The following is a 19,553-nucleotide window of genomic DNA, read 5'->3' on the forward strand; positions in this document are numbered from 1 at the left end:
TCGAGATAGCGAGCTGAAGGTCGTTAAATAATATAATAGTAATATTTTATCAGTATGATTTTGTTCACTGTGATTCCGCCCCCATTTTATCTTTGGCACCACTTTTTCTTTATAAATTATCCTTTTTAATTTCCATGGACATATACACCTGATGAAAGAGCCGGTTCGGCTCCAAAATGCATAGTGTTTATATGTCTGTTCTCTTTTAATAAATTGTCACCACCACTTCGAATTTTACCTCTTTGGTACTGGTTGCGTGATATTCAAACCAGATCTCATGTTCCTACATTGACAATGGTCATGCTCAGCTGCAGTGCCTATCATCAGATCAATTTTTCTTTTTTTATTGGATGTGACACTTAGTGACAGCCTGTTTAATAACACACTGCACTGATAGGCGTTTTATCCCTATTGAAATGTAAAAAAAACCCTTTAGAAATGAACACTTCTATCTGATGGAGAATGACTGAAATTTTCTGTGTTGGGGTCGACCAGCTTAAACATGCAGAGCTTCAATAAAGGATCTGTTCACAGATGATTTACCAGATGACCATCCATTTCTAATAGACTTCAGTATTTAAAAACTAAAATAAAAAACAAATCTAGTCTCTAATCATTTTTTTAAGCCATATAGAAAAGTTGTGAGGACTCCATTTTTTGATCCAGTTAAGACATTTCCATCCCCATTCAAATGAATAGATCCTAGCAGAAGCAAATTATAATGAGTGCAATCTGGGATACCCATGGCCAGATTGTCTTCATTATAGATTTTTTTTCAGCACCAATTGCTGATAGCCATTCGAAGCCATCCTTGGCATATTGCCAGATGCTTTCTTTATGACTCAGCTGGTGTAATTACATAATTTAAAACAGACCCGTCGGCCAGAAGTGGTTTATACCACTTGCTCACTCTTATCACCTACACCTCAAAAACATCTCTAGAATCTGACCTTTTCTTACCTTTCACTCTCCAAAATCTCTTACTGTTGCTCTAATTCATTTTAGCCTGGACTATTGCAACTCTCTATTAATCGGACTCCCTCTTACTAAACTCTCTTCTCTACAATCCATCCTGAATGCAGCCAGGATCATATTTCTGTACGGCTACAACAATGTCTCCAATCTATGCCAGTCATTGCACTGGTTACCCTTCTGCTACAGAGTACAATAAAAACTCCCTCTCACCTACAAAGCTCTTTACAGTTCTGCACCACCATACATCTCCTCCCTCACCTCCCACTGCCGTCTCCAGAACTTCTTTCATGCTGCGCCAGTTCTCTGGAATGAACTAACAAAGTCAACCTGGTTAATTCCCAGTATCCACAGTTTTAAGAGAGGCCTAAAAACACATTTTTTTAAACTTGCGTGTCACCTCACCTCACTAATCTAACTGATTCCATGTTTTCCATTTCAAGAACTTTGTCTATGTATTTTAGAGATACTAGCTGGTGATCGGTTCATGCAGAATTATTTGAATGCCACTATTTATTATACTCATGACTGGACCATACACAACAAGCACTTTTTTACCTTTCGTATCACCCCTATTTCCTCACAGGCTGCATGCTTGGGAGCAGGAGCCTCACTCTTCTTGATATGTGTTGTACTATATGTAACTGTGCAATGTCTTATCTTGTTTGTACAAATTCCCTCTGAATTGTAAAATGCTATAGAAATAAAAAATATTATTGTTTTTTAGGTTAGCCAATAAAGGTATACCCAATACTTTTATCTTTTTTTGGACATGAAATTGTTTACATAGAGTAAAAACATGAAAGGGCATCCTGTGCGTATCGTAAGTGTTAAGAATTGTTCTGATAAACAGGCAGTGCACATTTAAGCAAATTACAGCCAAAACCAACTAAAGTGTCCAAACATACAATTCAATGTTTCTTAGCACGAGTAGGCAAGAACAACAAATGTCCAGTTGCAGTGCCATTGGTGCCAAAGGGACAAATAAATCAAAGACTCAAGCATGGAGTGATCCAATTTTTCCAGCATATGCGAGAAGCGATTCTGTCTGCATGGGCAAATACTTCTGCATTGGAAGTCTATTTCATGACGAATCGTTGCAATTAAAAAGGCCAAAGCAGGTCTAACTAAAAAAGTTCCCAATCACTTTACAGGTGCTTTATTTGAATTCCAATTACTTTTTTGATAACAGATATTTAATGGTATTTGCATACATTTATAATTATCATTTAGTGCTTTAAATTGATCTTCCTTTTTCTTGTAGGACTTGTGACTTTACATAGACTGTAACTAATATATTTTGTTTTTCTCATATAAATTTGCCAAGAACCGTAAATGATTCAAAAAGAAAATGTCTCTCTCTGTGAATTCTCTGATGTGTAACAAGATTAAATGTGTAGGTAAAACTTTCCCTACATTCTGAACACAAAAAATGGCTTCTCCCTTGTGTAAGTTATCAGATGTATAGCAATGCTTGTTTTCCAAATAAAACATATGCCATACATTCAGCATGAGAATGGCTTCTCTCTTGTGTGAATACTCTGATGTCTAATAAGTTTGGATTTCTCTGTAAAACATTTTCCACATTCTGAACATGAAAATGGCTTCTCTCCTGTGTGAATTTTCTGGTGTGTAGTAAGATTTGTTTTGTGATTAAAGCATTTCCCACATTCTGAACATGAAAATGGCTTCTCCCCAGTGTGAATTCTTTGATGTCTAACAAGAGTTGATTTCTCTGTAAAACATTTCTCACATTCTGAGCATGAAAATGTCTTCTCCCCTGTGTGAAGTTTTTCATGTGTAACTAAGACTGATCTGTGTTTAAAACATTTCCCACACACTGAACATGAAAATGGCTTTTCCCCTGTGTGAATTCTCTGATGTTTATCAAGATCAGATTTTGTAGAACAATATTTCCCACAGAATGAACATGAAAATAACTTCTCCCCTGTGTGAAATATCTGATGTGTAACAAGATGTGATTTCACTGTAAAACACTTCCCACATTCTGAACATGAAAATGGCTTCTCGCCAGTGTGAATTCTCAGATGTGTAGCAAGATTTGTTCTTTGAGTAAAACATTTCCCACATTCTGAACATGAAAATGGCTTCTCCCCAGTATGAATTCTTTGATGTTTGGCAAGATCAGATTTTGTAGAACAACATTTCCCACATTCTGAACATGAAAATAGCTTTTTTCTTGTGTGGTCACTTTGATGTTCACCATCCCTTTTGTTACACTGATTTTGCTTAAGAGTCTGTGATGAATCAGTGCATAGAACCTGTTCAAAAGGATTAGATGAAAGATCTTTACTTTGAAGGGCTGTAGGTAGATCTAGGATACTGGCATGGTCTTCATATATATCTGGGGGAATACCATGATCATTTGCTTTAAAATTTGATCGTATCAGATGTTTCTCTGAGCTCATGGTCCAGTAATCTGCCAAAAAAAAAAGAAAATGAATTTTTTTTTTATTTTTCAATAACACTTCCTTGATAATATATTAATTCTAACATAGTATTAAATATAGCTTACAATTGTTGACAATTTGGAATAAAATTATATTTTCAAGTGACAAGGACAGTGATGGCAACAGTAGACCTTCTATCACCACTAGAAATGGATCTTGGCTTGCTTTTTTCTTCTGATTCCTGCCTCATCCCCTTTCTTGTTTAGCCTGTATCAATCTTTTTTCATGTTCTCCTCATAAACTAAAAATACCATCCCTGGGGTGACGTGTTCATTCCCTGCAGCGAAGTCCATATCCCTGTTAAAGGGATTCCTTAGACCCACTGTCTGTTTTAGCCACCATTGAGCTCTCCAAAGTTTGTTTCACTTTACTCGTAAGCATAATCCTAACAGGATAACTGATCAATACCATTAGGATGGACCGGCTGTAAATTGTGTTGGACCAAGTAATTGATTCTTCCAGATTGAGCATGAAGTGGCAAACTTTGGAAGTTTCCTTTAATTCTGCAACTTTAGCACCAGTGCCCGCTATTTAACCCAAGGAAAATTTATCTGATCACTTACCGGGAGATTACAGAAAAATTTTGTATTTTTCCATCATTTTAAGGTTCATCCTCTGCTCTGAACAACAACAAGCTAGACCAGGCTGTCACGGGTGTGTCAGATGTAACAGACAGTCGTTCTGCAGCTGGTTGCAGAAGGTCACTTCGTTTGGCATTTAATCTGTCTTACTTTAGGACCAACCGGCTACCTCCCTCCTGCTCTGATTGACACCCAGGCCTGGATGTTTAAATACTTTCAGTTTGCTGCAGGGAGGGGCCGGTGATATTCACATGTTCCCTTGTGAAGGCTTGGAGTTACTGCAGTCTGCTAACTTCCTCTCTGGTGCTTGGAGGACATTTGGTGTAAACTCTCTGATGTCGGCTCAAGCTAAGTTGCTTCCTCCTGTGTTTGACTCCCTTGTTGTCTTTAGTTGTTAGTGGGGACTAACCAGCACTCATCCCCCCTTCCCTATCCAGGGCCTAGCTCTAGGGAGATACAGGGCTTAGGTTTCCTGTTCGACAATTGGTGAGGAACCAATATAGGGACGGTAGGGGAGACAGGGTGATATTAGATCAGCCTAGGAGGTCTCCCTTCCCCTCATCCCTTTGTATTGCACTTTGTCTTTCCTACACTGTGAGTGACACAGGCCCACTTCTGTCATGAGATCAGATGAGCATCTTGCCTCAGGAGGCGACACTTTCCCTTCCCCTGGGAGCAGAGCCGGACTGACCATTGGGCAAATGTTAAATGACACATTTATTTTTACCTCCCCTTGTTCCCAGAGACATCATTTTTATTTTTTCTGTTGACATAGCTTTATCAGGGCTTGTATTTTTGTGGAACAAGTTGTAGTTTTGTATGTCAGCATTAATTTTACCAAATAATATACTGAAATACATGAAAAAAAATACTACTCAACTCACCTGTGTGATTATCTGTAGGAAACTCCTCTTTGCACTGCTCATTACCCCTCACATATGTCTCTGTAGTATTAATATAGGTCAGATCTTTACCCTGAAACAAATGTTGTAAAAGTCACAGACAGATGGAGAATTCACATCTATGATCAGCTCTAATCCTGCCATCTCCACAGTTCTCATTACACAAGTATAAAACATAATACTGGTGGATAAAACAAGACTGAACATAAGACCATCATAGCCATCATAAGGGAGATATCATAACACCTTCTCTCCATCTACCTGATGATCCTGAGGAACATTGGGATTTTCTTGTTTACAGTCCTGTGGGAGAAGAGGACTGGGACATCTCTCTGGTGTTGTCCTCTTACTGGATAGATCTGGAGGAAACACATACAGGGACTGAATTCATTCTTTACATACAGATAATTATAGGCCGTGTGTATTTAGTCCTGTCTATTACCTGGTGATGTGAGGGGCTGGGGAACCTCCATCATGACGTCCTTGTACAGATCTTTGTGTCCTTCTAAATACTCCCACTCCTCCATGGAGAAATAGACGGTGACATCCTGACACCTTATAGGAACCTGACACATACAATGATACCGTCATCCCCCGATCCCTTCATAGTGTCACTGTATAATGTCCCAGCATTCCCAGCAGTGTCACCTCTCCAGTCAGCAGCTCAATCATCTTGTAGGTGAGTTCTAGGATCTTCTGGTCAGTAATGTCCTCATGTATCAGGAGGTGAGGTCTTCTCCATCCCTTAGACACAGGGGCCTGACAGCGCTCACTAGAGGTCTTCTTCACTACTGTGTAATCCTGGTTATGGAGAGACACATTAATAAATCTCACTACAGTCATTTCCAGAGTCCTCACCTCTCCAGTTCTGTCCATCTGTTATTCCCATAGATAAGAATGATGTAATGTGACCTCTTCAGAATCTCTCACCTCTCCAGTAATCCGGAAGAGGATCTCTAGGGTGAGGTGTAATATCCTCTCTGCCATCTTGTCCCTGTCCCTATCCATCCTTGATGGGTCAATTAGGACAATTCTCTTGTACAGAAGATCTCCACTGAGAGGATCCGATATTGTAGGGACCTGAATGGGGAGAAGATGACGATGTAACATCATAAAGATCCCATGTAAGAAATCTCTGAAGCTTTACATGATCACTACATCCAGCCATGGGCCTCATCCTGCCCCCAGTATATCATACAATACAATACAATTTTATCATATCTAGCTTTCCGCTCCAGATGTCACCTCTCTGCTGACCGGAATCCCAGAGTGTCTATCAGCCATATCCTCCTTCTTCTCAGCACACTTCCTTAAATTCAATGTAGACAAATCTGAACTCATCATCTTTCCTCCGTCTCACGTATCTTCCCTACCAGATCTATCTATCACAATAAATGACATCACGCTTTCCCCTGTACTGGAAGTCCGCTGCCTCAGAGTAACCCTCGTCTCTGCCCTGTCCTTCATACCCCACATCCAAGCTCTCACCTACTGCCGCCTCCAACTCAAAAATATTTTCAGAATCCGTCCTTTCCTCAACCATGAATCTGTGTATGTCAGATCCGTGTATATCAATTTCGAGTAACGAGCACTGGCGCTCATCACTAATAGTGCCATACAGAGATTTATCACATGATATCTCTAATCCAGCACCAAAAATACAGAACAAATCTAAAAGAAGAATCTTATGTCATTTGGAATAGAGTAACACAAATACACCTAAACAGGGTCAGTACTGAGGGGGTTAATGTCCCCTACACCCAGTAATGGGGAATCTCCACATACCTCCACCTGCAGAGCCGCCACCACATATATGGCTGTTCTGTGAGCACAGGACCTGTGATGAGGTCACAGGAGGGGAGGAGTAAGGGGTCACATGATCAGGTATCATAGTGTGTACCATATATGTGGTGGCGGCTCTGCAGGTGGAGGTATGTGGAGATTCCCCATTACTATTAACCCCCTCAGTGCTGCAGTCACATTCCAGGAGACAGAACGTGTTCCCGTCTGTGTCGCTATATCAGGGTCTGTCTGTATTGGATTAGATTGGGTCACTTCCCTCCTGACGTCGCTCGCTGCTCTGTTACTGTACAGTCTCCATTATGGCCATCGCCCGCTCCATGTTGTCACTACCAGGAGATATTAATGTTCTATCATTATCTGTTACTGACGTCCCCGGTTCTGCCGTCCTGATCTCTGTGGATGTTCCCGGCACTTTATAACTTTACGTTTTGTTTTTATTAAATATTTAATAAAGATTCAGATATTCTAGATTTTTCCTTTAGATTTGTTCTGTGTTTTTGGTGCTGAATTGGAGATATTCTGTGATAAATCTCTGTATGTGACTATAATGTGATTGTGTGTTATACCGGGGGCAGGACGGGGCCATGACTGGATGTAGTGATCATGTGAAGCCGGTAACAGCTCCGGAGATTTCTTACATGGGATCTTTATGATGTTACATCGTCATCTTCTCCCCATTCAGGTCCCTACAATATCGGATCCTCTCAGTGGAGATCTTCTATATAAGAGAATTCTCCTGATTGACCATCAAGGATGGATAGAGACAGGGACAAGATGGTGGAAAGGATATTACACCTCACCCTAGAGATCCTCTTCCGGCTTACTGGAGAGGTGAGAGATTCTGATGACGTCACATTACATCATTCTTATCTATAGGAATAACAGATGGACAGAACTGGAGAGGTGAGGACTCTGGAAATGTCTGTAGTGAGATTTATTAATGTGTCTCTCCATAACCAGGATTACACAGTAGTGAAGAAGACCTCTAGTGAACGCTGTCAGGACCCTGTGTCTGAGGGATGGGGAAGATCCCTGAGCCCGATCACGGGGCCTCCACCTCCCCCCCTGATACATGAGGACATCAATGACCAGAAGATCCTAGAACTCACCTACAAGATGATTGAGCTGCTGACTGGAGAGGTGACACTGCTGGGAATGCTGGGACATTATACAGTAACGCTATGAAGGGATCGGGGGGATGACTGTATCATTGTCTTCGGTGCATGATCAGGGTCGAGTCTGGACCTTGCTGGTATGCACGGCTGTAGCAAACTGTCACTTCTGCTGGAGCTGCAGCAGGACCAACTGTCACTTCCCTTGGCGCCCTGGCATTTTGAATCCAAGGCTGGCTTCGTCGCCGTCACCTGACACGGCACACTAGCTAATTCTGTCCCTCCTGAAACTTCTCTCCTCCAGATAAATTCCAAAGGATTTTGTTCAGGCCTGTAAGCCGCATAACATTGCAGCGTTTTATCCCCTGTGCTCCGTTCTCCTATAATGGTAGGATTTGAGCTGATGTAACTTATTTATCTCTCTTTGTCTTTCACAATATTTCTTTCAGGGTGAAGATCTGCCCCATATTAATACTACAGAGACATATGTGAGAGGTGATGAGCGGTGTAAAGAGGAAATTCCTAGAAAATAACCGCACAAGCAAGTACTAACTTTTATATTCTACTTATTCACTGACTTTGTTTTTCTTACATGGATTTTTCTGGCACAACAATCTGATTTGTAAACCATGTAAGAAAAACTTTTTACATTTTTTTAATTAGCATGTTTTCAATAGGCAAAGGTGACATGAAACTTGTTTTCCAAACTGAAAAAAAATCAAAAGGTTTATTTCAATGGAAATGTGTTGGTCACCTCTGGTCAGTGATAAGCTGCAGCAGTCACACTTGTGACTGGAACAAGTACAGAGACCGGCGGGAGCATTTGAAAAAAAATGTAGAAGGATCAATAACTGCATGGTGAGCAGATTATTAAAAAAAAGATAACTAAGGGGCCCTGCGAGTCATCGCTGTGAGTTTTTTTCACCTGATTATGCTAAAACTTAAAAAAAGGCATTTTTATAGTTGAAGAAGGCAAATAAAATTCTGAGGGTATGTCTTGTTTGCCAAGGGTTTCCATATAGATTTTTCTAAAGGTCCAGGCCATTAACGATTGGGATCAATTCAAATCTCTGAAAACCTTGTAGCATTTTTTTGGACTCTCTAATTATTACCGTTAAGTTTATTAGTTAGAAATCTGAGGAAGTCTGTGCCAAATTAAAATAATGTTTCTCATCTGACCCTGTATTAGTCCAGCCTAAGTTAGAGCATTCTTTTTATTGTGACACTGAATGCCTCTAAGTTTGGAGTAGGAGAGGTGTTATCACAAGTTACCCTGTCTCTCACTCAATTTTATCCATGCACCTTCTGTGCATGAATGTTCATGTGCCAAGTGGAATTATGAAATTGGAAATTGAGAATTGTTGGCTACTTGAAAATGAAAAACATATTTATTCACTTATCACTGACCACAAAAACTTTACTTATATAGAATCAGTCAAGAAGCTAAACCTAGGCAAGTTAGATGGGCTTCATTTTACCATTTAGACCTGGTTTTAAAAACAATGTAGTTGATGCTCTATCATGAAGGTATAACTTTGTCTTCTGTTTCTCTAGATTTTGTGGAGAAAATCTATAGCTCATGCATTAGCTCCAGAGAATACTCTTACTCAAAAATTATTTGTTCTAACCCAGTTTCGTCTGCAAGGGACTCCGTACCTTTGTGACGTCACACACATCTCCAGCCCTGCCAGCCACTGTCCAGTATTTTAACCTTTTCTTCTTTGCACTTTGCAAATTGATTCACCTGGTTATTAACAGGTCTAGGTGATTACCCTCATTTATGGTTTCACCTTGTTAATCGCACAGGTTCAGTCAGTAGCACAGCAGTACCTTATTTATTTTTTATGATAGAAAGTTGTCAGTACACACAGAGCATCGCGACTATGCTAGAAATGTGTCAGAACACGCAGAGCACTGCCAGCTATGATAGAAAGGTCAGATCACGCAGAGCATCATCCGCTATGAGAGACATATGTCAGATCATGTAGAGCATCACAGCCATGATAGAAAGGTTTCAGAGCACACAAAGCATCTCAGTTAAGGTGTAAAGACACACAGAGCATGGCAGCTATAGTAGAAATGTGTATGGATGCCCAGAGGATCACAGTTACAATAGAAAGGTGTCAGAACATGCAGAGTTTGGCAGCCCTGAAAGGAAGGTAAATATTAGAGATGAGCGAACACTAAAATTCTCGGATGCTCGTTACTCGAATCGAGCAATTTCTAATGCTCGGATGCTCATTTCGAGTAACGAGTGTAATGAGAGCCAATGGGAAATCCGAGCATTATTCCGGCAGACCCTACAAGGAGGTCTGTGGGGCAGTGAAAATGTTGAAATGGATGGAAAAAGTGCTGAATGAAAGTAGAACAGCATGGGGAAGACCCCTGGATGCATCTCAGACTCCCAGATTGCTGCTGAGAACAATGGTGTCACAATTTTACTTCACTTTAAGGACTGATAATAAAACATTCAAAATTGATGAGAAATTGGAGTTTACAGGAAAAAAAATGTTAAGAAACATTTTTCCTGTAAAATGACTTGTATATAAGGATAAATTTAAAAAGGATTTTAAAAAAATTATAATTTAAGTAAATCAAAATGTAACTTTTTAGAAAACATTTCTGGAAATTTCAGATTAATTTATGAAGGAAGCAAAAAGTGCCAAAAATTAGGTACTCACATACACCCTGTATTAGATGTAAAGGAGGGCCTCATACACATTCTGTTCAAATTGAATTGTCATGTAGTGGAACTCCTAGACTTATAAAGGCTATGCACTAAGTGCAGATCCTGGACAAAATTAGAAGCAGGGTCATGCATACATCCTTGAAGTCACCAACTGTAGTGCCTCAATCAAATATTGTGAACAAAGTGTAGTTGCGGTACTCCTACATACATAAAATCTCTGTACATACTGCAAAGTCTGCCAATAAGTACAAGCAGGGTCATCCATAAACCCTTGAAGGCACTAACTGTAGTGCCTCATAAAAAAATTAAGAAAGTGCAGTTGTGGTACCTCTACACTCATAGAGGCTTCACAGGAAAGGCAGCAGTACATAAAGTCGACCATATGTGCCTACAGCAAACACTTCCCTGTCTCCACCATGAGGACTACTCTCCATCTTCTCCTTCTCATTGTCCATCTCTTCATCCTCGTTTTCCTTCTCAGCCCATCCACATAGGGGACGGGACGAAGCTTGTGTGAGTACTAGCCTCTTTTGAGCTATCAGACAGCTCCTGTTCTCCCTCCTCCACTTCCTCATTGTTACACAATCCGCGCTGAGCACAAGATGAGGCTGGGTAGTATCTCCCTGTCTCGTCTTCCTCCGTCTCCACCTGGTCTGCATGCAAAGCTTCATGTTTCATTGTCAGCAACGACTGTATTAGTAGCCACCGAAGCGGGATCGTTGCGCTGATGATGGCATCATTGCCGCTCACCATCTTTATGGAGTCTTCAACGTCGTGGAGAACCGCACAAACGTCAGACATCCATGCCCACTCTTCAGTTATGTGTGGAGGCTTGACAGCATGTGCATTGTGGAGTTCCAGCGCGTGGTCATGTCGCACACCAGTCAGTCACTTGAATGCGCTGCTGTAGCACTGCCAGAGCGGCGGCATCTGTAGCTGACTTGCGGAAATGGGCGCTGACACAGCGTAACTTGACCATAAGCTCTGGCAAATCTGGATAGGTTTTCAGACAAAGCTGAACTACCAAGTTGAACACGTGGGCCAAGCATGGTATGTATATGAGCTTGCCAAGCTTCACAGCCGTCACCGAGTTATGGCCATTATCACACACAATCGTACCTTTATGGAGGTTCAGCAGTGAGAGACACAGATCTGTCTGGTCTGTTATTCTTTCAATAACTCTGCCGTGGTGTGTGGTTTGTCTCCTAAACAAATTAGTTTCAGCAGAGCCTGTAGCCTCTTCGCTGAGGCAGTGCTGCAGAGCTTTCAGCTAATGTGGACAGCGTGCTCTGAGATACAACATCGGAGATGGAGGATGAGCAGGATGGGGTGCAGGAACTGGTGTTGGAGGTGGAGGAAACCCTGATAGAAGTAGGTACAGAAATCCACGGCATCGGTAGCACATGTGCTGTGCCAGGGTGAGACTCAGCCCCAGCTTCCACGAAGTTCACCCAGTGTGCGGTCAGGAAGAAGTAGCGTCCCTGACCACAAGTGCTTGTACACGTTGTAGCGTCGGCGTCCCTGCCTCCTGCTAGGCAGGGACGCTGTTCCCCTCACCTCTCCGCTCCGTGCCCGGCGTCCTCCTCCCGCTCTGCTGGCAGCGCGCGCTGCTTCCCGGCCACTGTGCTTAGGGCGCGCGCGCGCTCCCCCTCTCTTAAAGGGGCCGCGCGCGCAGTCCTAAGGAGTCCCCAGCCAATGGCCGGAGGACCTCACCATATATAAGGCACCTCCTCCAAAATGGAGGTGCCCGAGCAATGTTGTAGCATAGTTCATCACTCTGCTTCAGCCCTCAGGTCCCGTCTCCAGTTACCTGCCAGTTTCCTGCCAGTTTCCTGTCTGATACCTGCCTGACTCGTGTCTATCTGCTGTTATTCCTGCGGTCCGACAGTCTGCCTACTAGCCCTGCCAGTCTGTCTATGGATCCGGCTGCCCGCTCACCTGGGAGCGCTCACCTGCTACCTGCCTGCTAGCCTACCTGGAGGCTCTGCCGTCACGTGCTGTGACCACCTGCCTGTCCAGAGAATCTTGCCCGCTCACCTGGGAGCGCTCACCTGCTACCTGCCTGCTAGCCTACCTGGAGGCTCTGCCGTCACATGCTGTGACCACCTGCCTGTCCAGAGAATCTTACCCGCTCACCTGGGAGCGCTCACCTGCTACCTGCCCGCTAGCCTACCTGGAGGCTCTGCCGTCGCTTGCTGTGACCACCCGCTTGTCCAGAGACTCTCGCCCGCTCACCTGGGAGCGTCCACCCGCTACCTGCCTGCTTGCCTACCTGGAGGCTCTGCCATCACTTGCTGTGACCACCCGCTTGTCCAGAGACTCTCGCCCGCTCACCTGGGAGCATCCACCCGCTACCTGCCTGCTTGCCTACCTGGAGGCTCAGCCGTCACTTGCCGTGACCACCCGCCTGTCAAGAGACTGCCCCCGTCACTTGCCGTGACCTCCTGCCCTCTTACCCAGAGACTGTCCCCGTCACTTGCCGTGATCTCCTGCCCTCTTACCCAGAGACTGTCCCCGTCACTAGCCGTGACTGCCTGCCCGCCTTCCCTGGGTGTCACCCGCTTCCTTACAAGGACTGCTCCTTTGTATAGTTGCTCTGTGGTTCCACCTCCCAGACCCGTTACAGTTTGCTCGGGCCATGGAACCCGGTGGCACCCAAGCTCCCTCGCTCTCGGACCTATGTCATGAACTGTCCCATCAGAGGTCCCAACAGGAGTCCATCCTGAGTCATCTGCGGAATGTCAACTCTCGCCTGGACACTCTGACTGCTCCACCAGCAACCACCGCTAGTGTCATGACTCGCAGCCTGGCAGCGCCGCTGCCCACCAATACCATGGCATCCTGCCCCGGACCCCGGCTTTCTACACCTCCTCGCTTCGGAGGCGACCCCGCTCAAGGTCGGGGCTTCATAAACCAGTGCACCCTGCACTTTGCACTCCTGTCCCACCAGTTTATCTCCGACCGGGCCAAAGTAGCCTTCATCATGTCCCATCTCACGGGGGAGGCACTGGCTTGGCTAAATCCTCTATGGGAGAGAGGAGACCCCCTGGTGTCCAACCTGCCAGCCTTTCTCACGGCTTTCCGGAAAGTCTTCGACGGACCCGGACGGAAGACCTCATCCGCATCATCTCTGCTACGCCTCCATCAAGGAAATCTCACCGTGGGCCAATATGCCATACGGTTCCGTACCCTTGCTTCGGAGCTGGCCTGGGATAACGACGCCCTGGTGTCTGTCTTTTGGGTGGGTCTGTCCGGCCGTATTAAAGATGAACTCGCCGGTCGGGACATACCTACCACTCTCGACGACTTAATAACTCTTGCCACCCGGATTGACATCCGGTTCCAGGAACGCGCCAAAGAGGTCACCCGTGAGAGGAGGTTTCCACGTCTAGCCCCTTCCTTTCAGAAACCTGTCACTTCTCCCGCTACTCCCCAGGCGCACTCACCCGAGCCTATGCAGGTCGATCACACCAACATGGTCAAGACCCGTCAAGAGTTACGCCGAGCCGAGGGGAGCTGCTTCTACTGTGGCAGTAAGGAGCACCGGATCCGTTCCTGCCCGGAGAGGTCGGGAAACGCCTGTGTCTAGGATCGCTCAGAGAGGTCGTCCTAGACAAGAGTAAACCCTCTCCATCTCTGTTGCTGTCGGTCTCTATCATCTGCGGGGAGAACCGTTATTTTGAACTAGCCCAACTTGACTCTGGAGCTGCCGGAAATCTCATTTCTCAGTCCCTGGTAGAGAAATACCGCATTTCCACCAAACCTCTAGCTGTACCCTTGTCTGTCGCTGCCGTAGATAGGGGCCTCTTACCACATCCCATCCAACTCATCACCGAATCCATAACCCTGCAGGTGGGAATGCTGCACTCAGAGAGCATCTTCTTTCATGTTCTGCCTGGACTCTCTCACGCCCTCTTGCTAGGCCTACCTTGGCTTCAGAAACATGCACCCGTGCTTGATTGGCAGACCGGAGAAGTCCTTCGCTGGGGACAGGACTGCCATAAGACTTGTTTAGTTCCCGTCCATCCTGTCCGTCCTTCTCCTACCCCAGCCAATCTACCTGGTCTTCCGGTTCCCTATTGGTCTTATGCGGACGTCTTTAATAAAAAGGAGGCAGAGACATTACCCCCTCATAGACCATACGACTGCCCAATCGACCTGATGCCCGGCGCTACTTCTCCCCGTGGGCGTATTTACCCTTTGTCCGCTGCTGAGACCCGGTCCATGTCTGAATATATTGAGGAGAATCTGGCCCGGGGATTTATCCGGAAATCGACCTCCCCGGCGGGAGCAGGCTTCTTCTTCGTCAAAAAGAAGGACGGCTCACTCCGTCCCTGTATAGACTATAGAGGCCTTAACCAGATCACGGTGAAGAATAAATACCCCCTTCCGCTCATTCCGTAATTATTTGACCGTCTGAGGGGGGCTAGAATCTTCACCAAGCTGGACCTCCGTGGGGCGTATAACCTGGTCCGTATCCGTCAGGGGGATGAATGGAAGACGGCATTCAACACCCGGGACGGCCACTATGAATATCTGGTAATGTCCTTCGGTCTCTGTAACGCTCCCGCCGTCTTTCAAGAGTTGGTCAATGACATCTTCCGGGATCTTCTCTACTCCGGCGTAGTGGTGTACCTGGACGACATCTTGGTCTTCTCTCCGGATCTTCTCACTCACCGGAGGGATGTTCGTCAGGTCCTGCTCAGGCTCAGGCAGAACCACCTCTATGCTAAATATGAGAAGTGCCTCTTTGAGCAGACCTCACTTCCGTTCTTGGGCTACATAATCTCTCAGACCGGCCTACGAATGGATCCTGAGAAACTGTCTGCCATCCAGAAGTGGCCCCGACCAGAGGGGTTGAAGGCTATTCAGCGGTTCCTGGGCTTCGCCAACTACTACCGCCTCTTCATACCGCACTTCTCTTCCCGGATTGCCCCAATCTCTGCGCTCACCCGTAAGGGCACTAATCCCAGAGAATGGCCGCCCGAAGCAGAGGAAGCCTTTCTTTCCGTAAAACAGGCTTTCTCTTCCGCCCCGGTGCTGCATCGTCCGGACGGCAACAAACAGTTCTTCCTGGAAGTGGACGCCTCCTCCTCTGGAGCCGGAGCGGTACTTACCCAAAAGTCGTCTTCCGGAAGAATGGTAACTTGCGGCTTCTTCTCCAAACTCTTCTCCCCTTCTGAGCGCAATTATTCTATAGGAGACCGAGAGTTATTGGCCATTAAGCTGGCACTGGAGGAGTGGCGTTACCTGCTCGAGGGGGCTCTTCACCCGGTAATTATTTACACGGACCACAAGAACTTGGCTTACCTCCAGAGCGCCCAGAGACTTAACCCGCGCCAAGCCCGGTGGTCCTTGTTTTTTGCCCGCTTTGATTTCGTTCTTCATTTTTGCCCAGCAGACAAAAACATCAAAGCTGACGCCTTGTCCCGATCCTTCCTGGTGTGTGATCTAGAGGAAGAGCCTAAGCACATCATTGATCCCGCCAGAGTAATGCAGGTGGCCCCCGTGAATCTAAATCATCTCCCTCCCGGTAAGACGTTCGTAACAGTACCTGATCGGAAGAAGATCCTACACTGGGGTCACTCGTCTAAGCTAGCTGGCCACGCCGGTCAGAAAAAGACCCTCCAGCTTATTACCCGGCATTACTGGTGGCCTACCCTGCACAAGGACGTAATAGACTTTGTTTCAGCCTGTGTGTCCTGAACCCGCAACAAGGTTCCGAGACATCTGCCAGCCGGTCGCCTCCTTCCTCTTCCAGTACCTGCTGCCCCGTGGCAGCATATAGCTATGGACTTTATAACGGATCTCCCTGTCTCAGCCGGTTGTACGGTCATTTGGGTGGTCGCTGACCGCTTTTCCAAGATGGCTCACTTCATTCCCCTGCCGGGCCTCCCGTCTGCACCCGAGCTGGCTAAAGACTTTATCCGCCACATCTTCCGTCTCCATGGCCTGCCCCTCCACATCGTGTCGGATCGAGGGGTTCAGTTCACCTCACGCTTCTGGAGAGCCACATGTAAACTGCTGGACGTCACCCTGGACTTCTCCTCCGCTTACCACCCACAGTCCAATGGTCAAGTGGAGCGGATCAATCAGATCCTGACCAGTTACCTCCGGCACTTCATTAATGCCCACCATTCGGACTGGGTGGATCTCCTACCAAGGGCCGAGTTCTCTTACAATAATCACGAGAGCGAATCTTCCTCCAAATCCCCGTTTTTTGTAGTCTTCGGTCAGCATCCTCGGATCCCATTTCCCGTCTCCATCTCGGTGGACAATCCGGCTGCGGAATCTCTCGTTAGCGAATTCTCCTCCATTTGGGAGAGTACCCGATCCGCACTCCTTCTGTCGTCCGAGCGGATGAAAAAACACGCTGACAAAAAACGCCTGGATCCTCCACAATTCCGTCCTGGAGATAAAGTCTGGCTCTCGTCCAAGTATGTCCGGCTCAAGATTCCTTCCTACAAGTTAGGGCCTCGGTTCATCGGCCCACTGGAAGCTATCAAACAAATCAACCCAGTGGCCTATAAATTGAAACTCCCGGCCAACTTGCGGATCCCTAACTCCTTCCATGTATCTCTCCTCAAACCCGTGGTACTTAACTCTTTTTCCAAGTCTACAGGTACGCCTCCTGCTCCAGTTTCCGCTGAAAACGAGTTTGAGGTAGAGAACATTCTGGCCACCAAAAGGGTAAGAGGAAAGACCTTTTTTCTAGTGGATTGGAAGGGGTTTGGTCCTGAGGAGAGAACTTGGGAGCCCCGGGAGAACATCCATGCCCCTCTCATCCTTGATAAATTTCTGTCTGGCCTAAAAAAGGGGGGGCCTAAAGGGGGGGGTACTGTAGCGTCGGCGTCCCTGCCTTCTGCTAGGCAGGGACGCTGTTCCCCTCACCTCTCCGCTCCGTGCCCGGCGTCCTCCTCCCGCTCTGCTGGCAGCGCGCGCTGCTTCCCGGCCACTGTGCTTAGGGCGCGCGCGCTCCCCCTCTCTTAAAGGGGCCGCGCGCGCCGTCCTAAGGAGTCCCCGGCCAATGGCCGGAGGACCTCACCATATATAAGGCACCTCCTCCAAAATGGAGGTGCCCGAGCAATGTTGTAGCATAGTTCATCACTCTGCTTCAGCCCTCAGGTCCCGTCTCCAGTTAGCTGCCAGTTTCCTGCCAGTTTCCTGTCTGATACCTGCCTGACTCGTGTCTATCTGCTGTTATTCCTGCGGTCCGACAGTCTGCCTACCAGCCCTGCCAGTCTGTCTATGGATCCGACTGCCCGCTCACCTGGGAGCGCTCACCTGCTACCTGCCTGCTAGCCTACCTGGAGGCTCTGCCGTCACGTGCTGTGACCACCTGCCTGTCCAGAGAATCTTGCCCGCTCACCTGGGAGCTCTCACCTGCTACCTGCCTGCTAGCCTACCTGGAGGCTCTGCCGTCACGTGCTGTGACCACCTGCCTGTCCAGAGAATCTTACCCGCTCACCTGGGAGCGCTCACCTGCTACCTGCCTGCTAGCCTACCTGGAGGCTCTGCCGTCACGTGCTGTGACCACCCGCTTGTCCAGAGACTCTCGCCCGCTCACCTGGGAGCGTCCACCCGCTACCTGCCTGCTTGCCTACCTGGAGGCTCTGCCGTCACTTGCTGTGACCACCCGCTTGTCCAGAGACTCTCGCCCGCTCACCTGGGAGCATCCACCCGCTACCTGCCTGCTTGCCTACCTGGAGGCTCAGCCGTCACTTGCCATGACCACCCGCCTGTCAAGAGACTGCCCCCGTCATTTGCCGTGACCTCCTGCCCTCTTACCCAGAGACTGTCCCCGTCACTTGCCGAGATCTCCTGCCCTCTTACCCAGAGACTGTCCCCGTCACTAGCCGTGACTGCCTGCCCGCCTTCCCTGGGTGTCACCCGCTTCCTTACAAGGACTGCCCCTTTGTATAGTTGCTCTGTGGTTCCACCTCCCAGACCCGTTACACACGTGTCGGCCAATAAATGGACAATCCTAGTAACTGCGTTGAAAAGGGCAAAGGTTATATTTCTGGACATGTGCTGGTACAAGGTGGGGATGCCACAATGGGAAAAATAGTGGCGGCTGGGGACCGAGTACCATGGGACCAAATTTGTACATCTGTAGCAGGACAATTTTTGTTTTTATTTCAAACCAATGAAATTTCACACAAACCAAGCTATACAGTATATGTAGATTGTAAGTCCTCTCTCCTCCTGTATCAGTCGGTGAGTCATTTTTGTTCAGGATTATTGTACTTGTTGTTTGCTATGTATACCCCTTTTCACATCTAAAGCACCATGGAATAAATGGCACGATCATAATAAATAATAATAATGTGAAAATAGTGAATTTTTGAACAACCAAATTTCTACACCTGATTTTTTTTTCAAGCCAATGAAATTTCACACAAACCAAGTTCTAGAGTATGTGACAATAGTCAATTTTTGAACAAACAAATTTCTACACCTGTAGCCAGCCATTTGTTAAACCAAAGAAATTGCACACAAACCAAGTTCTATACGACAACTAACCCACCTTTTTTTTCTCCATTATTTAAATTTTTTTTTTACTGTACAGTTTTCAAGAAATGAAAAATCTTTTACTGAAAAGATTGTTAACTAAAAGAAAACTGTGTGACAAAATATCAATAAATAAAAAAAAAGGCATGATGGTAATAGTCAATTTTTGAACGACCAAATTTCTACACCTGTAGCAGGCCAATTTTTGCTTTTATTTCAAACCAACGAAATTTCAGGTTCTACAGTATATATAAAAATAATCAATTATTGGAACAAAAATATTTTGTGAACTGTACCAGGCCAGGCGTTTTTTAGGTGATGAACCCCAAGGACAGTACGATCTCTTGGGGGTGGTAGTCCCTTCTTGAGCCGCCTCGAGGAGTCTTTCCCAGGTCTATTCATTTCACCAATAGGGTTCGTCCTGCTCCCTTCCTTCTGGGATCACACCCACCGCATACTAGCGATATTGGCACTCCAATTTAAGGAACGTTACTCCGGTTCCAGCTGGCAGC

The 19,553-nt window shown here is 46.2% G+C and overlaps 2 protein-coding genes across 2 annotated transcripts in view; one reads left to right on the top strand and one right to left on the bottom strand.

The window, feature by feature from the left end:
* Window positions 1–2,415: 2,415 nt before the first annotated feature.
* On the bottom strand, window positions 2,416–6,772 carry LOC141272006 (oocyte zinc finger protein XlCOF7.1-like). The gene is made up of 7 exons (XM_073682285.1): window positions 6,712–6,772; window positions 5,857–6,006; window positions 5,575–5,727; window positions 5,369–5,492; window positions 5,188–5,285; window positions 4,909–4,999; window positions 2,416–3,412 (listed from the first exon to the last, which is right to left on the bottom strand). The coding sequence occupies exons 2-7, from the start codon at window positions 5,932–5,934 to the stop codon at window positions 2,478–2,480; spliced, it is 1,479 nt and encodes a 492-aa protein (XP_073538386.1). The 5' UTR covers window positions 5,935–6,006; window positions 6,712–6,772; the 3' UTR covers window positions 2,416–2,477.
* Window positions 6,773–7,415: 643 nt separating this feature from the next.
* Window positions 7,416–19,553, top strand: part of LOC141272018 (gastrula zinc finger protein XlCGF66.1-like) — a 94,305-nt gene continuing 82,167 nt past the window's right edge. The window contains exons 1-2 of the mRNA XM_073682300.1: window positions 7,416–7,560; window positions 7,690–7,869. Coding sequence (XP_073538401.1) covers window positions 7,483–7,560; window positions 7,690–7,869 — 258 coding nt within the window. The 5' untranslated portion in view covers window positions 7,416–7,482. The remainder of the gene's footprint in view (window positions 7,561–7,689; window positions 7,870–19,553) is intronic.

This window comes from Phyllobates terribilis, unplaced genomic scaffold (genome assembly GCF_046119375.1).
Source record: "Phyllobates terribilis strain yellow unplaced genomic scaffold, ASM4611937v1 Scaffold_5__5_contigs__length_657084704, whole genome shotgun sequence".
Taxonomy (NCBI): Eukaryota; Metazoa; Chordata; class Amphibia; order Anura; family Dendrobatidae; genus Phyllobates; species Phyllobates terribilis.